This window comes from Anabrus simplex, chromosome X, assembly GCF_040414725.1.
Source record: "Anabrus simplex isolate iqAnaSimp1 chromosome X, ASM4041472v1, whole genome shotgun sequence".
In the NCBI taxonomy this organism is placed as follows: domain Eukaryota; kingdom Metazoa; phylum Arthropoda; class Insecta; order Orthoptera; family Tettigoniidae; genus Anabrus; species Anabrus simplex.
In genome coordinates, this window is record NC_090279.1 from 181842956 (window position 1) to 181866240 (window position 23285).

The 23285-nt window shown below is 40.5% G+C and overlaps 1 protein-coding gene across 1 annotated transcript in view; it reads right to left on the reverse strand.

Annotated features, from left to right (window-relative positions):
• The window catches only part of LOC136885900 (ribosomal RNA small subunit methyltransferase NEP1), a 65095-nt gene extending 42595 nt beyond the window's left edge, over positions 1-22500 (reverse strand). The window contains exons 1-2 of the mRNA XM_067158590.2: positions 22238-22500; positions 2451-2603 (exon numbers count right to left, since the gene is read on the reverse strand). Of these exons, the coding sequence (XP_067014691.2) occupies positions 2451-2603; positions 22238-22381 (297 nt within the window). The 5' untranslated portion in view covers positions 22382-22500. The remainder of the gene's footprint in view (positions 1-2450; positions 2604-22237) is intronic.
• Between the last annotated feature and the right edge of the window lie 785 nt (positions 22501-23285).

Below are 23285 nucleotides of genomic sequence, written 5' to 3' on the forward strand. Positions count from 1 at the left end.
GACTGACGTCACTGAGGTATGCTCATGATGTGAAATGCGCCGCTGTGCTGCGCACGTAGCGAACGATAAATGGGACACGGCGTTGGCGAATGGCCCACTTCGTGCCGTGATTTCTCAGCCGACAGTCATTGTAGAACGTGTTGTCGTGTGCCACAGGACACGTGTATAGCTACGAATGCCAGGCCGCCGTCAACGGAGGCATTTCCAGCAGACAGACGACTTTACGAGGGGTATGGTGATCGGGCTGAGAAGGGCAGGTTGGTCGCTTCGTCAAATCGCAGCCGATACCCATAGGGATGTGTCCACGGTGCAGCGCCTGTGGCGAAGATGGTTGGCGCAGGGACATGTGGCACGTGCGAGGGGTCCAGGTGCAGCCCGAGTGACGTCAGCATGCGAGGATCGGCGCATCCGCCGCCAAGCGGTGGCAGCCTCGCACGCCACGTCAACCGCCATTCTTCAGCATGTGGCTGTTCCAATATCGACCAGAACAATTTCCCGTCGATTGGTTGAAGGAGGCCTGCACTCCCGGCGTCCGCTCAGAAGACTACCATTGACTCCACAGCATAGACGTGCACGCCTGGCATGGTGCCGGGCTAGAGCGACTTGGATGAGGGAATGGCGGAACGTCGTGTTCTCCGATGAGTCACGCTTCTGTTCTGTCAGTGATAGTCACCGCAGACGAGTGTGGCGTCGGCGTGGAGAAAGGTCAAATCCGGCAGTAACTGTGGAGCGCCCTACCGCTAGACAACGCGGCATCATGGTTTGGGGCGCTATTGCGTATGATTCCACGTCACCTCTAGTGCGTATTCAAGGCACGTTAAATGCCCACCGCTACGTGCAGCATGTGCTGCGGCCGGTGGCACTCCCGTACCTTCAGGGGCTGCCCAATGCTCTGTTTCAGCAGGATAATGCCCGCCCACACACTGCTCGCATCTCCCAACAGGCTTTACGAGGTGTACAGATGCTTCCGTGGCCAGCGTACTCTCCGGATCTCTCACCAATCGAACACGTGTGGGATCTCATTGGACGCCGTTTGCAAACTCTGCCCCAGCCTCGTACGGACGACCAACTGTGGCAAATGGTTGACAGAGAATGGAGAACCATCCCTCAGGACACCATCCGCACTCTTATTGACTCTGTACCTCGACGTGTTTCTGCGTACATCGCCGCTCGCGGTGGTCCTACATCCTACTGAGTCGATGCCGTGCGCATTGTGTAACCTGCATATCGGTTTGAAATAAACATCAATTATTCGTCCGTGCCGTCTCTGTTTTTTTCCCCAACTTTCATCCCTTTTGAACCGCTCCTCCTTGGTGTTGCATTGTCACTGTCAGTCAGTGTAGATGATGGTTACCTAGTTGTACTTCCTCTTAAAACAATAATCACCACCACCACCACTGGCGGCATTTCTACTCTGCGAGACCTAAGCAGCAGAACGGGAGGCGTGCGCATTGTTCTTGACCTTGCAAGGAGCATGGACATGTTCAACCTAGCATCAATAGCCAGTCTGAATCCCAGCTGTTAACATGGTGAGACAGATATCATTGCAACACTGTATTTTCATATGTACGTAAAAGTTATTTTAAGTACAAGTCGGCTCAAAGGGGGCGCGACGCATTTGTTCAGCAAATTCCTGGTGAAGTGCCACCTTCATGAGCACAGATTCACATAGTTGTACGTAAATTTGTAACTACTGGCTCAGTGTTCAATAAAATACATGCACGCACATGAACTGCTTTAACAGAGGAAAAGCTAGATGGCATTCGTGCGAATCTTGAAGGGTCACTGAATAAATCACTCACAAAATAGCACAACAAGTAGGGGTTTTGGTTTCTTCTGCACACAGAGCTAGAAAGCTGTTATACATCAAATGGTACATGTTTACAAGGGGTTGTTTAAAACCTGCTGATCCAGACACAAGAGTGAAATATTGTGAGTGGTATCTTGCATCATTGAAGGATCGTTTGTTCGACCGACAGCTTGTGTTCTTTTCGGATGAGGTCTGGCTTCATCTTAATGGTCGTGTGAACAGCCATAACTCTCACTATTGGTGTGCGGAAAATCCTAATGGCGTTTATGAAGTCCGTCATTATGAAGGATGACACATCCAGCATCTTTTATAAGGTAAGATTTCATATAAAGATCGCATACACACTTAAAGAAGGGCGGCCTCGTGCGAAATAAGTTGGGCTGAGGCAGCTGCAGTAGCGCGGAGTACAAACACTGTGTGCTCGGTCTGGGTTTATAAGCGAGACCCTGTATGTGCCATTTAAAATAGCAGGAACAAATTACAATTTACAGCAGAATGACTAGTTCCCAATAAAGTTATGGTGTTTGTGTTTTAATTAATCATCCAACAAAGTTTCATTGAAATCGGCCTGATCCAATCCAAGCGGTTCCTTTTGTAAGTTTATCCAGTCAACTGAAATAGAACAGTTATCAGTCTATACCTGTAGGAGACCAGCCCTGTTTAGAGGACTATCCAGTAACATCAACAGACACTGGTGAGTAATGTCAGGCCTGCATGAACCAGGCTCCCTCTCGTGTTTCTTCAGTATAGCAGCATGATCATCACAGTTCATCAGCTCAAAAGAATTTCCAACCTGTAAGAGAAAAGATAAAATACAAATTTAAAGCTAGTCTAGAATTCAGGATATCTTAAAATCTATACATACAAATGTGAAATATCCTTCACTCATCATGGTTAAAACTTAACGTAACACACCCCGGCAATAATCACACATTTGGAAAGGTGAATCATACCTCGAGAGTGATATGTTCCTTGCCAAGGCCAGGGAACCACCAATCCTCATCCAAAAATATACACTGCTGTGCAAAACTTAAGGACGAGATAGATAAAGCAATGTAACATATCAACTACTCGGTGGAAATTACTGAAAGTGCAGTAACATGTTGCCAGAGGTCTACCACACGTTCATAGAAACCTGGTGTGAGGTCAGCGCGACTATAGCGTCAAATGGGTCTGGCCCCACAAAACAAGGCAGTTGAAGGAACAGGACAAGACAGAGTGAGTCAATTAGCGAGGTGTTACGGTGCACTCTGGTGGTGTTATACAATACAACATGGCCCGGAGACAGCATTTGGATGTCTTCACACAGGGAAGAATCATCGGGAAACTGGAAGAAGGACGAAGTGTGATGAGTGTAGTCCACAAGTTTGGTGTTGCTCACAGCATTGTTCCACGTGCATGGAGAGCATTCCGAACCACAGGCAATGCTGCCCGAAGCAGAGGAAGGGGTCGACCACGGTCAACTAAAGGAGCAGATGACTACTACATTGTGCAACAGGCAAGAAGAGCAATAATTGACATTAATAGGGGTCCTCCTATTCAATACAGACATTTATTAATGTGAATTAATCACATGTCGTTCACATGAGGTACTAGTTTTGGCACTAAACTTGTGCCATCATCAGCCAACGAGTCAAATCAGGCAAACACAATACAACTTTAAAACAATTTTAAAACACACTGTAACACTTGCATAGATGATACTGTACTTCATTACAAAATCCTTTTTAAATGACGATGACTCAGTTGTATACACGTGGTGTGTCCAGCTTGTATATATATCTTTAGTTCTTTGATCTTGTTGAAATTACGCTGCAGAGTTTAAGGTCATGTGAAATTAACACTTTGTTTGATCTGTGGTTTGGTTCCGAAACTAGTAGCTCATGTGAACGACATGTGATTAATTCACATTAATAAATGTCTTTGTATTGCTTGGGAGGACCCCTATTAATTTCAATTACTGTAATTCCACTTCAATACAGATCATGAAATTTCTAAATATCAAGGCAAGAAGAGACTCGCGTGAAACAGCAGGTGCAATGGCAACCACATTTAACAGGACTGCAATGCACCCACTCTCAAGCTCCACAGTGGCATGGCCACTGCATGGGGGTGGACTGTTTGCCCGACGACCATCACGTTGTATTCCATTGACACCCATGGGCAGCATCGTTTGCGATGGTGCCAAGAGCATCAGGTCACGTGCTCATCTCAGATGAAAGCAGATTCAGTCTCAGTAGTGATTCTAGACATACCCTCATCTGGCGAGAGGTGGGAACAAGTAATGCACCGAGGAACATTGTCGAACATGATCATTTTAGTGGTTCAAGTGTTATGGTGGAGGGAGGCATAATGTTGCATGGGCGTACCGACCTCCAAATCTTTGAACGGGGTACATTCAGATTATTGTCGACTGACAGTGTACTCCTTCCCCATGTGTGTCTTTTCAGGGGTGCATTCAGCCCAGCCCATGGTGTAAGTATAATAGTGAGGCGATCGCTGCCTCAACTGCGTTTCATTTTGCGCGTGATGTCATGCTGGGAGCAGCTCGGAGCTCTGGCGAGGCGAGAGAAATGTACGTCTAATTCGCAATCGATTGAAATACGTTTAAATTGATAGTTGTATGTGTTGCTGGGGAAAGTATTTCTTAATCTTTGTAAAAGGAACATGTGATGCAATGCCGGGTTGTCCTATGTATCGTTCCAACAACCACTCCCAAGAAAACAAAAACATAGTAAGTTCGTGGGTGAGTGCTTGTCGATGAGAGGATAAGTTTAATTTAAAGTATGGCAAGTTATGGTTTCTAAAAGTAGAACATATATTAAATTATTTCTTATTAAAACTGAAACATTGGAATACACCTACATGCATTTTTAGGCTGTATATATTATATAATTATAGAACTGAATAGACAAAGCAGGCAAGTTAACATTTACGAGTAAAGATTAATAATAATAATAATAATAATAATAATCATAATAATAATAATAATAATAATAATAATAATAATAACAATAATGTTATTTGCTTTACATCCACTAACTACTTCTGAAGGTTTTCGGAGACACCGGGGTGCCGGAATTTAGTCCCGAAGGAGTTCTTTTACATGCCAGTAAATCTACCAATACAAAGCTGATTTATTTAAGCACCTTCAAATACCAGCGGACTGAGCCAGGATCAAACCTGCCAAGTTGGGGTCAGAAGGCCAGCACCTCAATCGCCTGAGCCACTCCGCCTGGCTTTATTATTATTATTATTATTATTATTATAAACTTGTGTGTGCTCTCTTCACTTCACTGAAGACAGTTTTGAAATTCCACTACTACAGCAATAAACTACAACTCCTTTGGCCATTAAATATACAATGAGGTAGTATATTTTAAGGAAGCATTCGGCTTCAGTTTTTACTGTAAATAGAAATACAGAGGAGGATGTTGTTTAAAAGTGTCTGATTAAACTAATGCAGACAGACACCTGTTCCTTTATTTTTTATTTCACTTCTAACAGAAAAATACTAGCTGCCTGAAAAACAAGGTGCTAAAAATATAGTACGAAGTCATTTTAATTTTATTAAGTCCTATTTATTACATTTGCTACACGTCAATAACATTAAAACATGTCACCAGTGATCATTTCACGGCCTGTACGTATAGACATAATACAGGCTTTTTGAGCTTATGACGTATCAAGAAAATAAGGTGAAATTTTTTTGCGTTTCGCAGAGAACTTGGCTCTGCGTCTTCAGAAGAAAATCTTGACTCTTCACGAGGAAGACTTCTCCAAAAATGAAGATTTCAATTTAGACGTTACTAATAGAAGAGGTACATTCATTCGTCACCAGATGGTTCACCGTACGCGGTACGGCGCTAGCATTTGACATGGAAGCTGACGGCACCATCAGAATCAGTCTGAGAAGGGGAGGGGGGGGGGGGGTCACATAACAGGTGTACACACATTATGACACTGACACAAGCATGGAATGAAACATCTGAGGAACGTACGAAATGAGATAATGATAGTGAAGGGACAGGAAAGGGAAACTACCTACGTAAATCCTTAATGCCTGGCAACCATATATTCCTTAATTGATAGCCTGTTGAAATTGTTAGGAGTTCTATGGATTTCCACAGCTTCCCATACAATCCTAGACCTATAGCGTCTAGTGTGGGTAAGAGCTCAAGTATCTTCGAACACGACATCATGACCCGACGATAGGGTGTGCTCGGCTATTGATGATTTGTCTGATGGTTGAGATGAATATTTCGTTCGTGTTCCTTGATAGGAGTACCAATGGAGCGGCATGTTTTGCCAATGTATACCTTGCTGCAAGTGCAGGAAATTTCGCATATCACAGGATGTAAAAGTGGGGACAATTTTTCCTTGGTTTTATCTAGAACTGCTTTATCTAGAACTGTTTTATCTAGAAGTGGGCAATATTTTAGTGACGTGCCAAATACAGTTTTTATATTGTGTTTGCGGACGACCTTGGCAATTCAATCCGTGGTGTTGTGAATGTAAGGCAGGTAGGCAGTTCCCTTCACTTCTTTTTTGTGAGCTTTGCTTGGTCCCTCTGGGATGCAGGGTTTTATGAATCTGCACATCGCTGTAACCATTACCCTGGAATGTGACTTTGAGTGTGTCCATCTCTTCCTGGATATTTCATGGCTCACAAATTTGCATCACCCTCTTGGTGAGTGTCATGAGAATGCCTTGTTTTTGTGCTGGATGGTGGTGAGACTCTGCATGAAGACAGCGATTTGTGTCAGTAGGCTTACGATAGACGGTATGTCCTAAGAAGCTGTCTGGTTTCTTATTAGAACATCCAAGAAAGGAAGGCATCCGTCCGACTACATCTCCACAGTGAATTTACTTGAGGGATGTTGCTGATTTAGGTAGTTTAGAAACAAATCAAGTTTCTCAGCACCTCCCCCTCAAAATGCCCCATAAAGAAATTAGCCACTACGGGTGAAAGTGGACTTCCCATGGCCCTGTCTGTTCGTAATGTCCTCAGGGAACTGATGCTCAATGAGAGATATGACCGAGTCAATTGGCACTTTTGTGAAAAAGGACTCTGCATCGAAACTCACCAAAAGTGCATCAGGTTGAAGGGTTATGGTTAGACAGCAAATTTTAGGCAAATGCCTATATTTTTCCTTAACATATACATGCGTCACCTTTTAAATTTACATGTTTCATGAACAATTAAGTCTATTTAAAGCAGTTTTATAATGCCTAAATATGCCTAATTTGATGTTAGCACCTATGTTAGCAAGTATGTTAACGCCTATTTTCCATTCTAAGTCTATTTTTAGTGCCAACTTTCCAGTTTGAATAGTTTTTCCTTCATTAGATTTGAATTTCCATTTTAATTTTGATATTTTACACTATTCATAATAATGGTCTAGTGTGCCATTACTTTAAAAGATCATGTAACTTAAAGGTCAACTATGATTCTTACGAGCCTGTATAATACACTGCAAGGACAGTTAGCAACCCCTTCCTCCTTCCCAGATTTGGAAAGCCCAGCAATTAGTGACACAATGCGAACGTCCCAATCTCTTTACCTTTATAAATATAACCTTCTCAAATCTTGGAATTTCACCTTTTACTAAAACAACAGCTGCACATCTGGTACGTATGTACTGTGTTCCCTTGAATTTTAATGCCGAAAATAAAATCATCTGAAGTATCATTAATTCGACAGTGGCTATCTGAATTCCCCGATTACTCGACAGAGGTTTAATGTTTTCTTGATTATGCTCAGTTATAAATATCTGCCTATTATTGATTTTAGTGCCTAAATATAGCCTATTTTAGGTGCCTAAAACATTACCTTTTAGAGCCTAAACTTCCGCTGTCTAGTTATGGTTGACAAGATGCTGACGAAATACAGAGCGTCCCTAAAGTATGATCCATAAAGGCGTTCCCCTCAGACCTAAGGTTAGTGCAATAGCTTCTCCTACGTATGCTCTGGTTAAATACCTAAACAAATTGCTTCAGCCACACACAGGACTCACTGAATCATACAGGTCAATCTCCATCATCATAACTTTGTGGAAGGTTTTATAGAGTTCTTGGTTCAATCTCAACCGGAAAGTATGTTTATCATTTTGCCACTTCTTTGGACCCAAGATTTTTCAAAGGAATTTTCTTTCAAGGCCTGAGTCTGACACCCTTGTCAGTGTTTCTGCTCCATAAAGGCACTGTGCAGTAACGTTTTCTTAAATATTTTACAATCTGCTTTACGCCACACCAACACAGAAGGTCTTATGGTGACAATGAAATTGGAGGAAAAGACTAGTAGTAGGAAGAAAGTGGCCATGGGCTTAGTTAAGGTACAGCCTGGTGTGAAAATGTAAAACCATGAAAGACCATCTTCAGGGCTGGCGACAATGGAGTTCGAACCCACTATCCCCCGATTGCAAGCTCACAGATGTGCATCCCTAACCTCACGGCCAACTTGCTCGGTAGAAATGTTTTAATTTGGCTTTAATGGAGATGGACTTGGACTTGTAAGAGTTGTGTCACACTCTGAAGGCCATCTCCATCCTCCTCTCCTTCTCCTTTAATGCCTCCTTTTCATTTCCATCAGGAGTGAGAATTTCTCCCAGATATTTAAAATTATGAACAAGATGGATGTCCCAAAATCGAGTTACAATTCTGTCTGTGTCATCTGCTTTGTCAGAGTCTATGAATACTGTTTTTTTTTCAAAGGAAATTCTTAATCCTGTTTTGGCCAGAACCTTTTGTAGTTCTTGCACCTGTTTCTTTGCTATATGGAAGTTGTCTGATACCAAAAAGACATCATCTGTGAAGGCGAGACAGTCTTAACATAGGGCATGACAAATCCCGGGCGCCACGTCACCTAAAATTCTTTCTTTGGCGCCTTAATTTTCGAGCCGAGTATAATCTTTAGATGCTTCATTCCCAGTTTGGTGTTGCTAAACTATTGCAAAGCACATGTAATAATACACAGCGCCTTGGCATTCCGTGCGATTCCTGTTTTGATATTAATGTTATTACCTTCTGAAATGATAATAAGGCCGCATTATATAAGCAATAGGTAGAGCCCTGTGCGGATATACAAAATACTATCCGCACCCGCTCCGCATTTCCTTCATCCGCGAATGTTTAACCGCATCCACGAATTGCTATCCGTGGATATTGTAAATATTTACTTACAGTATATTACACCCAAGGTAATGAAACTGATAGATCTGTTAACACAATGCAATAGGCCTGGTACCTGGCACTGGCACCAGAACCCTTACAGTCACAGGTTTATGAGGGATTTTCTCTTGTGACAACTACCGATGTATTGAACTTTGTTCCTTCCTTCCATTAATTGTGGGCAGGAGCCAGTTAGGCTTAGGTCAAATTTACAGCTTTATGGTATCAAGGCTCTTTATATATAATCACCATTCTCCCATACCGATGTCAAGGATGGCCTAACCACAGGTATTTTTTTTTTTTTTTTTTTTTTTTTGCTATTGGCTTTACGTCGCACCGACACAGATAGGTCTTATGGCGACGATGGGATAGGAACGGCCTAGGAGTTGGAAGGAAGCGGCCGTGGCCTTAATTAAGGTAACCACAGGTAAAAATAGGAGTATATCTGAGTGAAAATCAATAAAACATTATTTAGAAATTATCCACACTGCCATACAGTTTGCATCCACCAAGACACTAACTTAGCAGATATCCGCATCCATGCAGGGCTCCAGCAATAGGAGAAAAATTAATATTAAGTACGAACATTTGGGTGTTGAGAAAACCTCTCATCAAGAAAGTATTACCGACATAGAAGTAACTCAAATATTCTTCTTGTGTAAATATCCTGCGGTGCTCGTTTATTATCAAAATAGAATCAGGGTTGCTATTAAACTGATTATTGATATATTTTTATCTTATAGACTTATCCTAAATATATTATGTGTTATTGTTCATCTTATGTGAGTTATGCATGTTGCTACGAAGAATTCCCATTTGTGTTATGTGTCATGAATCAGCTGCTTGTACTCGTAACAATTTGGCACCAATATCTGACTTCCGGTTAACTGTCAAGTCGAAACTCATAGTAACAGAACTATAGTATGGGCTGTTCCTTGTGTCATATTTGTTTTTAGACAGGCTGATAATGTTTAAATTAAGTTATTAACCCTTTAACATGTCAGGTTAATATACACAAAGGAAGTGTGCAATTTGGTGTTGTTGATGACAATATTAATTTTGCTACTAACAATTTAAAAGTTTCTTAGAACAGTATCAAAATGTAAGTTTGCAATTGTTGGTTAGTATCATAAATTTGTATATAGTTGTTTAGTTCAGTGTCCTGCTGTCTTTTCATTTCATGGTAATATATTGCAGTGTAAAAAAAAATACCTACTGCTATTACTACCATGTTTTATTTTTCAGAAGACTAGACACCAGTATATTAACAATGCTAATACTAGAAAAATCACCTGGCTCCTAGATTTAAAAACATTTGTCATGGCCTGGTTTAACACGTTCCCTGCGGCAGTGAATTCTGATGACTTAATTTTACATCGTAATGTCCCACCAGTGACCAGATGCTGCCTTTAGTTATTATTGGTTCGGTTCACCGGTGACCGACGAATTTTACTTCACTTCGGTTTGTCCCTGCTATGAAACCCAAAACAATGCTGGGGCACTTGTAGTGTGCATTATTGTTGCAGAGACATTCCGTTGTATTTACCTCTGTGACAGTTATCAGATTCAAGAAGTGTGTGACCCAGAAATGACCCCGGAAGTACACGTTAGTTTCTCGTTCATTGATCTGTGTTTATGGGAATATGATAGGTGTATGTTAATTATTATCATATTATATCAATTATATTGAATTATATTATATTTATCTATATACTTACTTTCCCGCAACCGAAGAAAATTACTGGATCATCAAGCTATTCTCCATTTTACTTTGGCGTTTGAAACCACAGTGCCTGATGTTAAATATATCGCGCTGATCACCGGGAGCTGGCAAGTTACTTCAATAGATCTACTCATCTTCAACTCCTGCACGATTATGGATCTTCGTATGTGTTCGATTATGATATGACTTTGTGCCTGACAGTGTTTAAAAACTAGCTCATTTAACTGTTCTCCGCTATTCATAAACATTATAAGACTTTGCCCAACACTGCGTGTGCCATACTGCCGCTCAGAAAATTACGCACTGTTTTCTTTTAAGTGACTTACATTTTACTTCTTCTGAATTTTACAGTGTCTACCCCTGTTCATTTTTATATCGCCTCTTCTACTGATCCGGAGTGTACTTGATCTTTTATTTCCTTTTCCTATGCATTGTTTTTCATGTTTTAATCGGCTGAAGATGACCTGGACTAGGCTCGAAACCGGTACCATTTCTACTTATTATTAAATAAGAATGTAAATCACTACATTTCATATTCTTTTGTATTGAATAGGTTGAATCTCTTTATCAATGAATGGAAGATGCAAAAATATTCCTTCGGGTCAATGGTGGGCCGATCGAAACTAGCAGTATGCCTCGATCCTTTACTTCAATAGGAACACTATGTTGCCATTAGTTATCAGAAATTTGTAACTAGGACGTAGTTACTTACTCCACAATTTTGGGAAGTTTGCATCGACGGATAAAAGTAACATGCTTTGGGACAAATAGTCACCCGAACCGCAAGGAACGTGTTAACATGACGCATTCTTCCCACAACGTACCTTCATCACGTTCTCAATTTCATCATCAGACTGATCAGTGTTAATATTGTAAGAACAACTAATATTTAATATGATTATTAACATTATTTTCAATACCATTCAAGCTTTCTAGCAGGCCTACATTGAATAATGTTTCACAGCATCAGCATATTAGCATGAAAAGTAAGACTAAATTTTTTCTACCATGTAATATCAATGCAAGAAAATAGGTAGTTTTAACCGAAACAGGCACTTTTTTTTTAAACTAGTTTTTCTTCTAACCCTGTGTCCTTAGCAACAAACGAGTATCATACAGTGCTATGTGTGGGAGTGGAGAGAGTTGGAGTGTGCTTCATACAGTTTTCCCCCTCACCAAAATATCTCAAGAATTACCAAACCAAAGAGAGTGAAATTTGTCACAAAGTTTATAAGTAACATGTAAGACACATTTTCAGAGTGACAGGTGGTCACAGACTGCTAGGGCAGTTAATGTTTATGCCAGTTGGTAGCACTGATAAACTGCAAGCTATAATAGTAGTTCTTTTCCATGCTGTTTTTTTCTTTTTGCTAGCGGCTTTACGTCGCACCGACACAGATAGGTCTTATGGCAACAATGGGATAGGAAAGGGCTAGGAGTTGGAAGGAAGCGGCCATGGCCTTAATTAAGGTACAACCCCAGCATTTGCCTGGTGTGAAAATGGGAAACCACGGAAAAGGGCTGCCGACGGTGGGATTTGAATCCGCTATCTCCTGGATGCAAGCTCACAGCCTCATGCCCCTAACCGCACGGCCAACTCGCCCAGTTTTTATGCTGTTTGACAGCGTTCATATATGGAGAGGAAAATGTTAGATTGGTCATTGGGCCCTACAAGATTGGACCATGTCAAAAATTAAGACGTCCGAAGGTGATTGGGAGTGGCACCTATCCCAGAGAAGATGCTAGAAGCATGACTTAGATGGTACGGTCATGTCGTCCGAGGCCCTGCACAGACTCAATGATACATACAACCCTCCAATTTCATCCTGGAGGTTCTCAATCCTAAAGTCATCCCAAGAACCGATGGTGCAACTGCATCAAAGAAAACATGCGTCTTGTAGGCATCATTGAAGCTGACACCGGGACTAAACGCTACAAAAGAAGAAGGAAGCGTTCACATTACCAGTGTCATAATTCATAAAGAAATGCAGATTTCAGTGGTATGGGCACATAATGAGAATGAACAGGGAAAGACCTGCCAGAAAATATTTGACCTTAGTCTTATAGAAAGACCACAGGGAAGACCAAGGAAACGTTGGATAGTGTGCCGAACCAAGCCTGCCTTGATGATGAACTTCCTTTATTCCTACTTCTCCTTGACTGTTGTTGTCGCCATTAGCGATAACAATACCCGAATGTGATGTGAAACTTATGGCTCTAGCCATCTGTGTTTATACACAGTCTGTCTCTCGCTCTCCGTGTGTTAAGTTGATCTGCTCATGATACCAACAATGGAGGGATCGAAAATGATGAACAAACTGGAATTTAAAATGTGCTTCTTGATCTACGAATTGCTATTATCATGGATTTACTTGTTTCAAGGCTCGGCTCTCTGCTGGGAGTCATTATTTTGATTGACGTAAATATTTCGAGATTCCTGATTGCTGCTCCCAGGTATTCATTCATTTTATGTACCATAGTTACAAGAACGGTTCTATGTGATTGTATTTCGGTAGTCTTTTATCACCTGTCTTTGCAGGCTCTTAGTTAATTAATTTTGTGTGTGTTTTTAATTTTTCTTTCTTTGTTTGTGTGCACACACATGAGAACGGAGAGTGGTATTTACCTATCTGTTTGTTTGGGCCTGTGTGTTTGTGGATTTTGAGTCCATGCACTTCTGTTTCCACATTGTTTGGAATCATGGCTGAGCATTGGTATATTGTGTGATTTGACGCTACAGGGTTTAATCCATGTTTGCCCACGTGAGGCAATTTGGATGTCCCGGGTAGCGGGTCGACGAATATTGTGATTGCTACGATTATATTTGGATCAGCCTTGCTTATTTTTGCAGCAGTCCAGCATTGTATCTGTGGTGTTAGAACCATGCTTGAGTCCATGATATCCGTTGCTATCCTGTGGGATAATATACATCGCACCTTGACATACCGGTCTGGTCTGGGTCGATTTTATATTGGGTCTCTCTTCTTGTTCATACGTGTGTGTGCGTGCATGTGCTGTCTGCCTGTGTACGGTTTATAGTACTCTCCGTATCTCGTAATTTTAATTTTTCTTTCTTTTACTTTTATTTTTCATTTAAGTTGGCCAGTTCGGGCCATGTGTAGCGTGCTATTTTATATTTGTAGGCCGTTATCTGCTCCACTGTCGGCAATTAGTTTTTGTTTTTGTAACTGTGGCAACATCTTCTTGTTCTTTTGCTTCTGCTCCTTTGGGAGGCTGTGCTTTGGCACTGTTGTTGTGACGCGCTAGCATCGAGTGGACGCTCGTTTGGAGCACGGATGCTAACTGTTGATATGTGCCTGGTCCGCATTTGTACGACTGCATTATCCTTTTCGTGGTTTCATTTTCTGATTCCTTCGATAACGTGTTCCACGTCACATTATTTTTCTGAAACAAATTTGTATTTTTGTGGTCATACGGAAGTAAACTGTGCGATCGTGTGTACTGTCGCTGTGTAACACAAAACTTACCAGGTCACTGAACAAGACACTACTTGATGTTCTATTTTTCTGCAGTTATGTAAGTAACTTATAATGCAGCTTCCCATTTTTGTTTTCATTTTAATATTGGGTGTGTTTATAATAAACCCCATTTTTCTTTTGATCCATTCTTTTATTCATGGGGGTCACGGGTTCTTGCCTTTCTGTCCTTCCGCTCCCCTTTTATCTACGCACGGGTCCAGCTCCGAAATGTTTTAGTTCATTCCAGTCCTTCCACGGCAATTTATGAAGAGAGGTGAGTGAGGTAAGAATATATGTCATGTATTGTGTTGATGTGTTACGGTAATACGGTAGGGGGTGGTAGAATAGAGACTGCAAGATCACATGTGGTGGAGAGAGGATACAAATGGGAGGATGTACTGGAACAGAAGATGTATGAAGACAGAAGGAGATGGCGAGCACTTGTACACCACACCTGGGAAACTGGAGTTGGGAAATGATGATGATGGTGATGATGAAGCCATATTTTGAGATGGAGTAGCAGGCAACTCCACTTCTTGTTTTGCTCTGGTGATTTATACGTTTCATGCCACAAAAAATGTGATGATCTATTATGTACATATTCCTGTGGAATGTGTACTTATTGACGGGGCAGTGGTTTGGTGGTGACCAGAACCGTATTTGGGCATGGGCTTTATGGACCACGGTGGCAAAATTTTAGTTCTAATAGTTTGAAAATAAGTTTTTAGAATGCGTGCACTTTTGTAGTGTTCAAAAGCGAAAGCTCCCAACATGAATAACGGAATTTTCATTTTGCTTATGTGAAAGCTGTCTGTAATATCATGAATACCACCACAATGTTGAAACATAGTTTCTTTGGTTCAGCAAACAGGTATGAAGATGACTTTGGGCTGCAACTTACTCAAGCGGGTGGCGAATCAACGCCACCTAGAGACAACCGTGTGGTGTTGAGTGGAACGGGACAGCCGATTATTTCCCATATTACCAAGAGCTCCGGAGAAGTCCATGAAAGTGAAGGCCATTTTTATCCATTTTGTGAGAGTTTTATTAAATGTTTTTCGTGCTATGCACACAACACGGATGGTCAAAAATGATTACGGTCATCATTATCATCATCATATTCTAAAGGCTAAGCCTTGTCTATCTAGAACTTGGCGTATGTCTTGCAGTTCATTCTCTGAAGCATGCTCCTGAAATAAGACACGTCCTCTTCCTCTTTTCTTGCAATTCTTCCTTCAGTGACGTTACAAAGGAATTCTTCATGTCGCAGAATGTGAGCAATAAATTTTATTTTCAGTTTTTCAATTTCAGTTACCAGACTCCGTTTTTCTCCTATCTCTCTGAGGAATTGCTCTTCATTTCAGTCCAACTTATCCTCCAGTTCCATATTTCAATTGGCTCCAGTCTTTTCTTGTGGTAAGTAGCGCACATTGTCGCAGATTAGCAGAACAGAAAAGGAGGCTAAAGAGAATTGTGTCTCAGACACCAAAATTTAACTAGTTCCTCTACAGGTTCCAAACAATAACTCGAACATCTTCCTTCTACGCAATGACAAAAATAAAAATTATTGTACTGGCACAGAAAACTTTCATGAGTGTACACCCAGTTTTAGTTTAATTTCCATTGGTCTGCTGTCGGAACTGTCAGTGGAAATTGTGAAGACGATTTCGTACCAAGAGAAGATATTTTTCAATGAAATGATTATCCTCATTTTTGGCATATGAATTACTAGACTACTATGCTAAAAGTGGAGTGAAAGAGAATCACAACAATTTCTGTAATTCTATGCAGATGTATCGGTACAATTAGCGATTTCTGACAAAAGTGTTTGAAAGAAACATTATGAAACATGAGCATCTGGTTTATTCCTGCAACCAACGATTTGTTTTTGTGTTCCCTGTCAACTTTTTGGAGGGACATCCAATCTGCAACAACTGACTTCAATGATTGGAAGCATGGAAATCAGCGGTTAAAGGAACATGAGAATTAGCACTCTAATCTCGATTAAGAGTTAATGTTTATAAGACGGGGTAGTGAATTGTGCAGAGTTGACAGCCGTCTCCTCCCTCAGATGAACTATACATACATCATCATTATAGACTGTTACACCTTTCAGCATTCAGTCTGCAAGTCTCTGTGAATTTACTAAATGTCGCCACAATCCTCTATTTGCAACTAGTGCTGTGGCCTCATATAGTTCTACAGTATACCTCCTATCTTTAAATCGTTAGAAACTGAGTCTAACTATCGTCATCTTGGTCTCCCTCTACTTCTCTTATCCTCCATAACAGAGTCCATTATTCTCCTAGGTAACGTATCTTCCTCCATCCGCCTCACATGACCCCACCACTAAAGCTGGTTTATACGTACAACTTTGTCCATAGAATTCATTTCTAACTCAGCCTTTATCTCCTCATTCTGAGCACCCTCCTGCCATTGTTCCCACCTGTTTGTACCAGCAATCATTCTCACTACTTTCATGTCTGTTACTTCTAACTTATGAATAACATAACCTCAGTCCACCCAGCTTTCGCTCCCATAAAGCAAAGTTGGTCTGAAAACAGACCGATGTAAAGATAGTTTAGTCTGGGAGCTGACTTCCTTCTTTCAGAATACTGTTGTTCGCAACTGCGAGCTCACTGCATTAGCTTTGCTGCACCTTGATTCAATCTCATTTACTATATTACCATCCTGGGAGAATACACATCCTAAATGCTTGAAATTATCTACCTGTTTCACCTTTGTATCACCGATCTGACATTCAATTCTGCTAAATTTCTTACCTACTGACATCAATTTAATCTTCGAAATGCTAATTTTCATACCATACTCATTACACCTATTTTCAAGTTCCAAGATATCAGACTGCAGGCTTTCGGCACAATCTGCCATTAAGACCAAGTCATCAACATAGGCCAGACTGCTTACATTTCCACCTACCTGAATCCTTCCCTGCCATTTTATACCTTTCAGCAGATGATCCATATAAACTACGAACAACAAAGGTGAAAGATCCCATAGTCCCCCTTGGTACCCTGTCATGTGCTTTCTCTAGATCTACGAAACATAAACACAGCTGTCTATTCCTCTCAAAGCATTTTTCAGTTACCTGGCACATACTGATAATCTGATCCTGACAACTGCTCTGTGGTCTGAAACCACACTGGTTTTCATCCAACTTCCTCTCAACCACTGATCTCACCCTCCCTTCCAAAATGCCAGTGAACACTTTGCCTGGTATACTGAGTAATGTTGTTGCAATCCTTCCTGTTCACTTGCTTACAGATAGGTGCAATTACTGCTCTTGTCCAATCTGAAGGTACCTTACCATCACTACATGCTAATCTTATTACTCTAAGAAAGCATTTCATCCCTGCCTTCCCACTATATTTCACCATATCAGGTCAGCTGAATTATTAGTACTATTATTTAATAGAATTGGTGTCAGGAACGGCATCCGGCCATAAAACAGGGCCAAAACCATGTGTGACACAACAAGTGTGGGAAAAGCAGTAGAAGATGATTATTTAACAGAATTACGTAATGTTTGATATTTTACCTTGAAGGCTTCTTGTTGCTTGAGTCATCAGTCCGTAGACTGGTTTGATGCAGCTGTCCATGCCACCCTCTCCTGTGCTAACCTTTTCATTTCTACATAACTACTACATCCTACATCTGCTCTAATCTGATTACCCTGGCCTACCCCTACCGTTCTTACCACCTACACTTCCTTCAAACCCCAACTAAACAAGTCCTGGGTGTCTTAAGATGTGTAATTTCATTCTATCTCTTCTTCTCGTCAAATTTAGCCAAATCAATATCCTCTCACCAATTCTATTCAGTATCTCTTCATTCGTGATTCGATCTATCCATCTCACCTTCAGCATTCTTCTGTAACACCACATTTCAAAAGCTTCTATTATCTTTCTTTCTGAGCTGGTTATCGTCCATGTTTTACTTCCATACAATGTCACGCTCCACACGAAAGTCTTCAAAAACATCTTTCTATTTCCTAATTAATGTTTGAAGTGAGCAAATTTCTTTTCTTAAGAAAGCTCTTCCTTGCTTGTGCTAGTCTGCATTTTACATCCTCTTTACTTCTGCCATCGCTAGTTATTTTACTACCCAAGTAACAATATTCATCTACTTCCTTTAAGACTTCATTTCCTAATTACTGAGCTCGATAGCTGCAGTCGCTTAAGTGCGGCCAGTATCCAGTATTCGGGAGATAGCAGGTTCGACCCCCACTGTTGGCAGCCCTGAAAATAGTTTTCCGTGGTTTCCCATTTTCATGCCAGGAAAATGCTGGGGCTGTACCTTAATTAAGGCCACGGCCGCTTCCTTCCCACTCCCAGCCCTTCCCTGTCCCATCGTCACCATAAGACCTATCTGTGTCGGTGCGACGTAAAGCAACTAGCATTTCCTAATTTAATATTTCCTGCATCACCTGCCTTCGTTCAAGTGCACTCCATTACTTTTGTTTTGGACTTATTTATTTTCATCTTGTACTCCTTACCCAAGACTTTGTCCATACCATTCAGCAGCTTCTCAAGATCTTCTGCAGTATCAGATAAAATAACAATATCATTGGCAAATCTCAAGGTTTTGATTTCCTCTCCTTGAATTGTTATTCCCGTTCCAAATTCCTCTTTGATTTCCTTTACTGTCTGTTCTATGTAAACACTGAAAAGAAGCGGGGACAAACTGCAGCCTTGCCTTGCTCCTTTCTGGATTGCTGCTTCTTTTTCAAAGCCCTCGATTCTTACCACTGCAGACTGATTTTTATACGGATTGTAGATAATTCTTCGTTCTTGGTATCTGATCCCAATCACCTTTAGAATCGTAAATAGCTTGGTCCAATCAACATTATCGAATGCCTTTTCTAGATCTACGAATGCCATGTACGTGGGCTTGTCCTTCTTGATTCAATCCTCGAAGATCAGACGTAAAGTCAGGATTGCTTCACGGAGGCATTCTGCTATATTACCTTATTCATTACATAAAACTAATAGTAATTGCAATTTTGTCTTATCAAGTTTAAGGAAGTGGGAGGGGTGCAAAGTTATTAGGGCCCAGAGGCATTGAAGTAGTTAAATTCACCGGGTGAGTTGGCTGTGCGGAGCTGTGAGCTTGCATCCGGTATATAGTGGGCTCGAGCCTCACTTCGGTAGCCCTGAAGGTGATTTTCTGTGGTTTCCCAATTTCACACCAAGCAAATGCTGGGGCTGTACCTTAATTAATGCCACGACCGCTTCCTTCCCACTCAAGGCCTTTCATATTCCATCGTCACCATAAGACCTATCAGTGTCGGTACAACGTAAAGCAAACTGTAAAAAAAAAAAATTAGTGGTTCAATTCTGCCCTGGTGGTAACAATGTCCATAATGTGGAGATATAGAAATTAACACTAAGATGACATGGAGAAGAGTATAAACTAACACCACGGACAAATAGCTCTACACACTGTACTTCCCCTCAAAATAATCACAACTACCACCATCAAACAAACTGGAATGACAAAAATCTAGCCGTTAGAGAACAATAAAATCCTGATATATAATGGTAAGTAAGGTTACGGGAGCACACCATGACAGTTTCAAAGTTGCAGTTATCTTTATTATTTTTCTTCGGCAGTGGTTGGTAACAAAATCTGTCTGTGTTTATTTGTATGACATCATACTGCATGGAATTTCTGCCAACAGCAGCAATAATAATAATAATAATAATAATCGTATGGCCTCGGCTACTGTGTGCAGACATTTTAAATTCACGCCTTTGGTTGGCTACTCTTTTATTTCGACGTTCTGTTTTACGTAGGTCTACCAGATGGCAGAGTAAAGAGAATCTCTCTTAGGCACCTACGGCTGAGTTTTAATGAATTTTGTTGGGCAAACACCAAATGTGTCACCAGAGAACTTTTACATTCCAACATCAGATGACATGGAGCGTTGGAGTTTTTTCGCCCTTCAAAAAATGAGTATGAACCCATAGCTATCTTGGGATCCAGAGGCAAACACTCTACCACTAATCCAGAGAGGCAGCTAATGGCAGTGGTGGTAGCTACACAAGGTATGGACAACGGCAAGTGCAATATTAATTAGGCTATACATACTATTAGAATAATAACAAAGGAGCATCTTCCCCAAACTGCTAATTCGAATTTCTTATTTCTGGGCATAGGTTGATGGGTTCCAGCAAATACAGTAGAGACAATACACGACACTGAGCGAGATATCGAGGGACAGCTATTGGAGCACACTCTAGCGGATAGACCTGAACGGTACTGATTCTGTCATAAGAGCACGTGTATTTTTGTGTGAAGTTTTTGGTGTTATTTATGCGTTTTCAGTGAATTGACATAATTAAATAGTAGCGTGTGCCATTCCTTGATATCTCCTGTCAACATGAGGGGAAAGGTATGTGCTGTGTTTGGCTGCAGTAATTACGAAGTAGAGAAAAATGCGCGCTCGTTCTTCAGGTTCCCTCGTGACAAGAACATGTAAGTAATATTGTGTTTGCATATATATTCTTCCAGTGACAGAGATTTTTATAGTACTTCATAATCTTCTGACCTGCTCGACCCATATTTTAACGGGCTTAAAATATAATACGCATATTTTATTGTATAGTGCAGCAGTTAACCTTCAATACCGATGTGTTGTTGTAGGTGTGATCTGTGGGTTTTGAAATGTCACAGAAGCGATTTGGATAAAGTGTACAAGAAAGAAGGGACGTTACGCTTGTATAAGAATTATAAGATCTGTTCAGATCATTTCCAGGCCAGCGACTTTAAAAATCCTCGACTGTACAGCCAAGGGTATGTTACATTTTTACTCTAATTGTACGTAAATATTCCTCAAAGCATCACTATCGACAACATTTTCAAACTTTTCTTTCTTTTATCCCTCTTCTCAGATTAAAGCCGGGATTTTATAGATTTTCTTTCTGTTAGTAGGCTTCATGTTAAGAGGAAAATTGTCCAGCTATTAAATGTTAATTCATTGCATCATATGTGTAAGGAATGTGCCGATATTTTTATTGATAAATGTCTTAATATGATGATACATTGTTTTTAAATGAGGAAAAAACACAAATCCAACCGTAAGATTTCAGGCAGGTATGCTAAAGCTAAAAAAGTAATGCATAAATGAAAGATCAAGCCATTTCACAGCAGTCCATTTCACACCTTGTTTATATGTCTAATTTCAGTCTTTGAATAATAACCTTTTAAATAATTCTTCATTCATTTACCCAGAATTGCTTTAGCAACTTCGAAGTTAATATCTCAACACCACTTTCTTTCTAGACGTAATTTATTTATCCACTTCCGTATATACATTTCCATTGATATTTGAATTTAGCGCGATTTGTTCAGGTCAAGTCACTAGGAGCGCCACCGTCGAATTGTCTCCCATTTTAAAAGGCGAAATCCGTAAGTGTCGTGTATTGTCTCTACTGTATTTGGTTCCAGGCAATGATAATGAACACATCTCTCCACTACAAGAAATCCCGAAGTAAGATTAGCATCATTTAACCTTCGCTATTATGCTATTAACCTTGCGGAACGGATAACAGAATTATACCATTAAGTACTGTGGAAATTCCTTTCTGGCTTAACACTTAAATCCGACGTATAATCAGCATCGACAGTGTCACAGGCCGTCACTCCATATGAACAAAGGAACTCAGGCTTTAGACAGCCAATCTAGATATTCCTAACCGAGTATCGAAGTACCACTATTAGAAATTATTTACGACCACTTATCACCCTACCGGCCAACATTCTGTACGGTTTTTTTTCTTTTCTTTCCACCAGCAGGGCTCGAACCAGATCTTAACGATCATGACCACCAAGCGGGCTTTATAATGATAATCCTACACAGCAACAACAATAACGCTCTTCACAGAGCACCATTTGGTGAATTCAGAGGTTAGGAATGTTGTGAGGTTAGGGCATCCCCTGACGACACAAGTATAAGGAAATTATTATAATTGTATGGTATTCAACCAAAAGCGACATACTTCATACAGGAATTTGCATATCAAAATCACTTACCTTTACCGATTCTAACTGAGCCCCTTCCAAAATAATAATTAATCTCTTCTCCTGATTTTTGACGTGTGCCACTTGCAGATGCTTAGGAACAGGATCGAATTCGTATTCGTCATTTTTTCTTTCAAATTTCCTTTTCTTACCCATTGATTTCACAAACTTACTTTTAGAAATGTAATCTACTTCGGTCTTTTATTTGAACACATACACAAACTACTTACTTCGCACAACACGTGCAGCACAGTACGTACGAAAACAACACATGGGCAAACGGACCAAAGAGGATATAATGCACAGATATGTACATTTTTAGACTGAAAGAGCAGCAAGATCAAAGACGATGAAATAGGATTCCGAAGCCGAGAGCGTGCGGCCGCTGCCATCTTACGTCACTACATTATTCCGATGTATTAATGTAAAATAGTAGCTGAAACGGGAATATTGGACAGGAGATAATTAAAAGCACATCGAACTAATAACAATAATACTGGTTTAATAGAATTATTAGTTCCTTTATTCTACTGTTAAGAAAGGAAACATTGGTATATCAATTTACAAATGCTTAAGACCGATCTATGGTGAGATCTGTTTCTGTTCAACTCTCTTACAGCATGACTCACACGTACTGTCAAGAACAGTGGTGAAATTATGTTAATAAGGTGATAAACATGCGCGTCCATTGGGTTTAGATCTAAGGCATGTGAGCTTAACCTTGAAAATAAATTTATTTCATACAAATGAATTGTGGCTTCAATAGGTATGTTCCCTTTTATGACCGAACTTAAGCCATTAAATCTATTCTCTCTAAAATACATCTCAGTAAGCTTTCGTCCATGAACAATATCTTTTGTAAGAACATAGAGTTTAGTTTTTTTTTTTTTTTTTTTTGTACAGCTGCTTCCTTACAAGTATCATATTGTAGAGACTTATCTTCACCACAAATCGTTAGAAATATTCGATAATACTCTGTGATAATAAACCTAACACCTATCGATTTATGCAAGCTTACTAATCCTTCCACTCTAATTTTAACAGTAACTTTGACATCCTT